Source organism: Pteronotus mesoamericanus, unplaced genomic scaffold (assembly GCF_021234165.1).
Source record: "Pteronotus mesoamericanus isolate MK-2021 breed Mesoamerican mustached bat unplaced genomic scaffold, CSHL_Meso_final contig_57, whole genome shotgun sequence".
Classification (NCBI taxonomy): domain Eukaryota; kingdom Metazoa; phylum Chordata; class Mammalia; order Chiroptera; family Mormoopidae; genus Pteronotus; species Pteronotus mesoamericanus.
The window spans coordinates 459,106-467,811 of NW_026555203.1; the positions used below are offsets into that span (position 1 = coordinate 459,106).

Here is an 8,706-nt window from a genome sequence, read left to right on the forward strand (position 1 = left end):
GGGTCTGGTGTGAGGCAGGACGGCTTTCTTTTTGGCCTTTGATCTCTTTCCTAATCATTGTTACAGAATATGTGCTCTGAGTTAGAGCTTAGGGTTATCACTATACCCATATTCCTATTCATTCCATTCAAAAAGGGTTCCTTTCTTTCTTTACAACCTTCCTTCTCTCTCTCCCTCTCTCTGATTCATTTTCTATAGCATATGTGATATTTTCTTGAGACTGTTTTAGAAAATTTGTGGGTCAGAGATAAATGCATCGCATCAATCTCTCATGAATGAAATCAAAATAAATGAAAGTATTCCGATAAAATAATAACAGTCATTATAATGGGAAAATTGTGTAAAGCAGGTGCCCAGCATTATTTTAAGTACTGTACACATATTAACCCCTTTAGTTTTCACACTACTCCTTTGAGGTAGGTACCATTGTTAGCCACATATGCCAGGATGGGAAAACTGAGGCACAGAGCAGTTAAAGCTGGGTAGCTGGCAAGTGACAAAGTTTGGTGTTTGAGAATGTGACCTCTAGCTCAAAAGATACTCATGAGTGCAACGTGAGTGGGAAGACGGGGAGCAGCAGAGAGATCAGGTGATGAGCATGTCCCAGACTAGGTCCTGCCTCTGCCCTGGTGTACAGGGCGGGCTCCATATTCCTTCATCTACTCCGGCTCCATGGGATCCGGAGCAGATGAAGGAATATGGGGGGATCAGTTTATCTAGTTTTGATGCCCCCTTATGAAAAACACCAACATATCTTACTTTTGAAAATGTAACAAAACTAACCTGATGAATACATTGCCATGATACTGACTAGGGCTGGGAAGGGGTCCGTGCCAGGGGTGGCCCCGAAGCTGAAGCGTCGTTAGCTTCACAGTCCCTTTGCCTCTGTCCATGAGATGTCTCTCTCTGCTCGTGCAGAGCAGGGCGTCGGAAGCTCATTCTGACAGAAGAGTTTCCCTTTTCACTCCCAAACATGAAGCCCTTGGAAGGCGATCTGTCAATAGCAATTTAGCACGGACTTTGTTCTGGTTATGTCTTTACGGCGACAAATATCTCCATTCTGGGAGTGAAAATATCAGAGACAGTAAAATGTGTCATGCGATGATAATCTACACATTCTCTTAAATCTCAACAGTGCTATTTCCTTCCTGTGTTACAAAAGTTGCCCAAAGAAATGAAATCCCAGGTTGGATGCTCACCATCAAAATAAGACCTCTCTTCCACTGTCTCCTTCCTTGACAATATTGAAAAAGAATGGGGTAAATAGACTCCTTTAACCGAACTCAGTTTTGTCTCCAGAGAGGGTCCATTGAAAACAACTGCCCAATCTGTCTCTTGAACATTGTTTATATTTGTTGCTAGGATACCAAGGCTCTTTTAAGCCTTTGGCTAAGAAAAGCACCATGCATCTGAACTTGTTCACCTGCACATAAAGCAAATAATGGCTGAAATGATGGGAAAGCTCCTCCAAACATTTTGAGCGGAACACAAGGCATTTTTGTGTCCAGAAATTGCAGTGTCTGATATTTTTTGCGCAAATAAATCTCCACCTGCATACTAAAGTGCACATTACACATAATAAGATGAGGCTTTGACAAGACAGATGTTAATTATTTTGAGGTAAATCAGATCACCTTTAACCCAAACTCCAAGCTGTAATTTTGTTGCTCAGCTTCTTCATCCCGAAATTAATGTAAATCTTTACATTCATAATTTTACTTGCAACGTTAACCCACCCACACAGTCTGCAAATGATGGCTCTGAGTCAGAGACTATTTGCTTTTGACTCTGTTAGATATTTTAAAATGTTCCCTGGGGGAAAAAAATGTTCTCGGGAAGGACTAAATCACCTAACCCCAGTCCTCTCACAGGTTCTGCTTTATGTAAAAACGATGGAGCCAGAGAACGTCAAAACTGTAAGAGACTTTAGGGGAGAAAGTAAGACTCTGATGTTAGAAGTGATGGGCCCCACTCAGTGACCAAAGCTACAACTCAAAAGGAAAGGAAAGTACTGGTTTAGGGTTTTAATAAAGGGCCACACTTAGAAGTCGTTGCTCCGAGTCCAGAAGCTACCCCTTCTCCGCCCTCCTGCCTCCGACAGCATCTGCGAGTCCTGGTACCCACGGCTGACACTGGTGTAAAAGAATCATGCCATTTTGAATGCAAGCAGCGAGAATATGATTCAGATGCAAACAAATCAGATACTATTACGACGATATGCATTAATTTTTTGGACAGATACACAAGAAACTGTTCATAGTGGCTACTTTTGAGGAGGGGGACTAGGGATGGGAAAGGCAGGACAGGGAGATATTTGCTTCTCATTTTATATCTTTTCTTTACTATTTGACTGATTACCATGTACAGATGCTGACTCTGTTAAAAAACCTAAAAAACAAAATAGAAATACTATGCTCACAAACTTCACAGGAGAAATAGAATTTACCTCAGTAACACTGATGCTTGAAAAATCTATCATCCAGCACAGCAGTACTTGAGAAAAAATTTCTACTACCGAAGTATCCATAATAGCAGAGGAGGCTGAATGGGTCCTCCCAGGGATCTGGGGGCAGTGCCAGAAATGGTCCTCTGTATACAAGAAGTCTCTGTGCAGCTTCTGTTTTTAAAATGCATTCAAATTGTGCAATAGACTCCCTAACATATCCGCATGTCTTTTAATACGAAAATAATGGCTTAAATGACTTACCATCCACGACGACTGCCCCTGTGGGGAGACACCCCCGGTTTCTGTCTCCGGCGGTCCGGAGCACCCGCAGCACGCTGCCTCCAGTGACTGGAGAGGCCTCTGGAATGGGGAGCTCGGCTGTGCGCAGGCTGACCTGTGTTCTGGCTCTCTCACCTGGAATCAGGCTTCACGGATTCTGTTATGCATTGAAGAGTAACAAAACAACAGAATAAATTAGGGTGTTGCTAAGATTGTGTACCATCAATGTTCGCATGAGCATAATGGACGTAATGAATTCTATAGCACTATCCTGCACAGCTTGGAGAGATTAAAACCACTTTGTCTTTAAATTAAATTTCAAAAATCATTGAACAACAAGAATAGAAACAACAGGAAAAAAAACAACAACCACCTCATTTATATCAGCCACCCAATTGTAGGAGGCACCACTTCTTGCTTTCTGATCATTAATGCCTGATCCCAGGTTTATTTTAATAGCTGCAGCTCAGTGAGTCTACATCTATTGTGATAACCATAAAGGGGGCTTGGGCTCTCTTGTATTGTGGCTTGCAGCCCTAACTGGAGAGCCTCTTAGCCCCTTTCAGGGTCAAAATCTACAACTGAAAAAGACCTAAGCTGAAGTTTATTTTATAGAAATTCGACACAATATAGTATGTCTAGGCTGTTGCAGAAAAAGAAAAGTGAGCTTGAATTCATTCTTAAGTAGCACTCTGCTTGGGCAAATCTTCATTCAACAAAATGGATGCCTAATAAGGAAAACTCTTATTGGTGTGCTTATTAGATGCCAGGTGCCATACTTACTGCTCTGCATGCTTTATGGTCCTTAATCCTCACTCAAAACACTAGTAGGAAATACGGCTGACACTATTATATCCTGATTTTACAGATGAGGAAACTGAGACTCAGGGAGATCAAGTGACTTGGCCAAGGTCATACAGCGAGGTAAGCAGCAGAGCCAGGATTCAAATCCCGGTACTTCTGATCCTGGAGTCCCCGCAATCTTAGCTGCTTCTTGATAATTATCATAGTTACCATTTATTGAGTGCTTATCATGTATGTTCTATGGCAGATGCTTTGCATACATGATTTAATTCTTGCAACAGCCCTCTGAGGCAGGCAGTAACATTCTTTCATAGATGAGGAAAACTGAGTCTTGGAGAAACTGTCATTTGCCCAACAGTGCAGTGAAGGGGCACTAGCCAAGGCCTCTCTTATACCAGAACAAGAGTTTTGGGTTTTTAAAACAACTTAAAGATCCGTAACTTAGAAAAATTGTAGATATTTAAGGTGTACAACTTTATGTTTTGACATATGTATACGTTGTGAGTTTTTTTTTAAATCCTCACCCAAGGATGTATTTATTGAGAGAGATATTGATGTGAGAGAGAAACATCGATCAGTTGCCTCCTGTATGCACCCTCGGAGACTGAAACTGCAGCCTAGGTATGTGCCCTGACCAGGGTTCAAACCCACCACCTTTTGGTGCATATGATGCTCCAACCAGCTGAGCAACCTGTCTGGGGCAGGAGTTCTCAACTAAGCTATTTGATACAGGGGATTGAAATGTCCACGGTCCCCTGGGCATTAATGTGTGCCATGCAGACTCCTAGTGAGCTGCACTTAAACATGCCAGCCGGCATGTGCAATGTTCCTCAGGAATGTTTTACCCGTGCACATCAATCACCTATCATTTTCTGTTAACATTGTAGCATGACAACCATGGTGTTTTATTCACAAATCTTGTGTTACAGGAAAAAACCCCACTGAATTTGAGGCTTAAGAGCTACAGAAATTGCAAGCACTTTTTCACATGGATCACAAATAAGGGCTTTTCCAAAAACAAGTATGTCCTCCATTAGCACGTTAGACAAAATGCAGATGCTTCCTCTTTGTGAAATGCTTTGGGGCCATGGCAGTTATCTAGATCTCCCCATAATCTTTAACAGCACTGCAATCTCAGCACTGAGTAACTGTGCCAGCTCTAATCCTCTGCTTTGAATGGGATTAGGTTAAAATGACTTGAGCTAGGTGAAGATGGGCGAGGGAAGGTGTCTGGATGAAAGTTTCTATCACTACCATACATTTTATGATTATTTTTGAGATGAAATTCACAGAATAAGCAGTTTAGTGAGCATTTCAGCATGTATGTATACATGTGTATACGTATGTCAGTATATATATACGTGTGTGTATATATACATACCTCCTCACCCAAGGTTATAGTTTTACTTAGAGAGGGAGAAACATCATCGGTTGCTTCCAGTAAGCACTCTGACCGGGGATCAAACTTGCAACCTAGGGAAGTGCTGAGACCAGGAATCAAACCTTCGACCTTTTGCTTTGCAGGATGATGCCCAACTGAGCCACACCAGTCAGGGTTCAGTTTTTATTTCTGGATTAATAACCACAGGACTTAGGTAAGGTAGGTACATCTCACTTTTTGGAGAAAGCTCATTTAGCTGTGACCTTCCACAGGCCATGGACCAATGGGTTTTGGATGCAGTGGACCTGAAATTTTTTTAGTGAAGTAGTAGGAATGTTGATGGGTCATACAACCAAGCTATTCTTTGATAAGTAAATGGCTGAAGATCGATTTTATTATTTTTAGTTTTACTTGATTTCAGAGAGGGAGAGAAAAACCACCACTGCTCCACCCGTCCATACGCTCATCACCTGCTTCCCGCATGGGCCCTGACCAGAGATCAAACTCACAACCTTGGCGCCCGAGGACAGTGCTTCAACCAACTGAACCACCTGGCCAGGGCAAGACTGGTTTTAAAAGCAAGCTCTTCGTGTCACAGGAGATACTGTAGTATTTATTAAACATGAAGCATTTACTCAAATATAGCACTACTAAATACATTTTTATAGGCAAATAAACCACAAACAAAAAATTATACTTCAGATATTTTTTATTTCTTCAAATTTGTTATCAGGAGTGACTGAAATAAAAAATATAATTGAGTCCCACCATCACCATGGAAATGGCTTTAAGAGAAACCTGGTCAGATGAATATTATTGCTTCCCATTTTCAACCAGTATATAGTTGCCATTGATAAATAGACAGCCAACAACAGTCTGTCAAGAATGCTCAAGATATGTTACATAATACAACATGCCTGTTCACGGGGTGGGGAGGAGGAAGACTATGAAATAATTTATGTGAACTTCTTGATTTCATCATACAAGACAAGCACAAAAGCACCACCCATGCCTCTGAGAACATTGGACCATGCACCCTTGAAAAAAGCTTTGCCTCCTTCATCACGAGCAATTTTCCTCCAGCAGTCGAGTGTGCCTGTGTACATGATGTCAGCTGCAAAGAAAGACATGGAGTTGGTGACGTAAGTGCTGATGAAAAGTCCTAGGATTTTACAGGACTAAACCAGAGCCCCACTTCCAAGAGTTAATATCAGTTTTAAAAAATCCAACATTAATACATTAGCATGGTCAATATTGAAATATTAATGCTATCACTAGAGAACAGTGATGCGTAGACTACCCACTGGATTGGACTTCACATCTAATACCTTTTATAAGCACCCTCATTCACAGGCATCTGAAGGGCCTGCTCAAAGGCAACTGTACAGCATACACAATCAACCCCATCCTGTCCAAACAGACTGCTGTTTCATGCCAGGCACTGCTAGTTTATGCCCATGTTCCATGCCCACGTCTTCATCTTCTGCTTAAGGGAAACTTACTTCCTTTGCGCCCTGACTGCATCATCATACGGCGTCGAACAGTGTCAAATGGATAAGAAGTCAACCCAGCCACTGCTGTGACAGACTGTGCGATCATCCAGCTGATGAAGATGTGAGTATTCTTGGGATCTGGAAGCATTCCTGAGAATAGGAAAGAGGCACTTTAACCAGAAAGCAGAGTTTTACTGACTTCTTTCCCACTTCCCCTCAACATCTGATCTGGTCACAAGGGTTGTACTGGATGACCTTAGCTGCCTTTAGCAATTACAAAAACAAAAACAAAACAAAAAACCCAAAAAACAAAAAACTCTGGCTCTTGGAAAACCTGGGTGGCATAATGATCTTCTAAACTGCCTCGTAAGAACACATCTTCAAAGCACATAACAAACTTACCCTTTGCAGTGTCATAGATACCGAAGTAGGCAGCTCGGTAGATGATAATACCCTGCACAGACACATTAAAGCCTTGGTACAGGCCCTTGATCCCATCAGATTTGTAGATCTTAATCAGGCAGTCGCCGAGGCCTTTGAATTCCCTTTCAGCTCCAGCTTTGCCCACATCAGCTGCTAGACGGGTACGGGCAAAATCAAGAGGATACACAAAACACAAAGAGGTGGCCCCAGCAGCACCACCTGATGCCAGATTTCCTGCAAAGTAGCGCCAAAACTGGGTTCTCTTGTCCACACCACCCAGGAAGATCTGCTTGTATTTATCTTTGAAGGCAAAGTTGAGAGCCTGGGTGGGGAAGTATCTGATGACATTGGCCAGGTTACCACGCCAGAAGGACAGAACTCCCTGCTCCTTGGGGATACGAACCACGCAGTCTATAATGCCCTTGTATTGCTTATCTGCGGTGATTTGCTTACTGGCATGCTGCACCTGACAGACAAAAAGGAGGCCAACAGGAAGAGTTATAACCATGGAGAAGGGGGGAGAAGGGAAGAGAATATATTATCTCAATCAACACGATTTAAGTTTGCTCCCCCCCCCCCCCCCCCCCGTCTAGCCTTCCGTAGCACAGGCTGGGCCCGTCTAACCCTGTGACATCTGTCACAGGTGGAAGAGGTGATCTGCATCATTAGAGGCATTAAGCCTCCACCCTTTAGGGTGCGGAGTGGGTAAGCTCGAGCGAACCGTTGACCTTTAGACCTGGAAGATAGGTTCAGAGGCATTAAGGCCAGTCCCATGCAGTACGCGGTCACCTTGGTGACCAGGTCCCACGCCTCGGCTTCCCAGAGATGCTTTTCTCCAGCTCCGCCCTGACTCCTCTCCTAGAGGTGACCCGCAGGCCACCACTCCCCGTCGGCCGTCCCAGTGCGCCCCCTAGAGCCAGAGCGTGCGAGCACGCGGCGCAGGCCGGCCGCAGGGACGTGCCCGCGGCTGCGCGGAGGCGGACGCAGCCGACACACGCTATCCGGCGCAGGCTTCCGGCCCGGCTGGGTTGGAACGCGGCCGCTCTGCCGGCCGCGTGGCTTCCCCAAGGCTGTGATCTCCTTGCCGCGACCTTGAGGGCTCCGGTAAGGCCAGGTGTTCGCCGGCTTTCAGGCTTTGCCCTTGACCCTAAGGCCCGGGGAGTCTGCTTAACCACTCCACACTGCCCCGTCCGAGTCTGCGGCCACTGGGGTGCCGAGGCCCCGGCCTTCATCACTTCCCTCCACTCCAGACCCCTTCCTAGATCTATAACCAGATCACCAGAGCACCTCCCTCAGGTTTGCCTTTCCGTCCCCCTCTGCGGCCACCCCAGCCCCCACGCTGCCACTTCCACGGACCAATCTAAAGAGTTCGCCCCCTTCATCCCTGGGGTCCCGCTTTCTGCGCGACCCCCTTCCCGTCCCCTCCCCCACTTCCTGGTCCGGCTCCCTGATCCCAGGATGTACCTGCAGCAGCAGCTTGACCCGCTCAATGGGTGCTACCGCTGTCTTGGAGATGGCCGCGGCCACTCCACCTGCCAGGAAGTCCTTGGCAAAGGACACAGCAGCATCTGTCATGTTGAAAGGAAAGAAGGAGCGGGAGAACGCAGGATTTGGTTCGTAACCGGCCGGGACTCCAGGGCTCTAGGGCGGAGCAAAGCAAATGGCCGATATATATACGCGGAGCCGGCGCTCCGGAGGCCGGCGTCGGAGGCGGGTCTGGCGGGCGGTGCGCTGAGCCGCGGGACTGCTGAGTGGTTCGGCGCCGCGCGGTGGGGGAGGAGCCGCGGAGTCTGGCCAAGGCCTCCCTCCTCACCCGGTGGCTGGTCCGCGGGAGCTGATCTGATTGGAGGGAGGGGAGACCCCAGCGAATATCCAGGATT

At 45.8% G+C, this 8,706-nt stretch overlaps 1 protein-coding gene across 1 annotated transcript; it reads right to left on the reverse strand.

Moving 5' to 3' along the window:
- Nucleotides 1-5,622: 5,622 nt before the first annotated feature.
- SLC25A5 (solute carrier family 25 member 5) lies at nt 5,623-8,489 on the reverse strand. Its single transcript, XM_054580341.1, has 4 exons — nt 8,291-8,489; nt 6,806-7,292; nt 6,413-6,553; nt 5,623-6,024 (listed from the first exon to the last, which is right to left on the reverse strand). Exons 1-4 carry the CDS (start codon nt 8,399-8,401, stop codon nt 5,867-5,869), a joined length of 897 nt encoding a protein of 298 aa, XP_054436316.1. The 5' UTR covers nt 8,402-8,489; the 3' UTR covers nt 5,623-5,866.
- Nucleotides 8,490-8,706: the final 217 nt, after the last annotated feature.

Coding starts and splice junctions, on each gene's coding strand:
- SLC25A5 (XM_054580341.1), bottom strand. CDS start 8,401: ATGACAGATGCTGCTGTGTCCTTTGCCAAGGACTTCCTGGCAGGTGGA. Junction 7,293..8,290: donor GGGTCAAGCTGCTGCTGCAG/GTACATCCTGGG, acceptor TTTGTCTGTCAG/GTGCAGCATGCCAGTAAGCA. Junction 6,025..6,412: donor GCAGTCAGGGCGCAAAGGAA/GTAAGTTTCCCT, acceptor CTTTCTTTGCAG/CTGACATCATGTACACAGGC.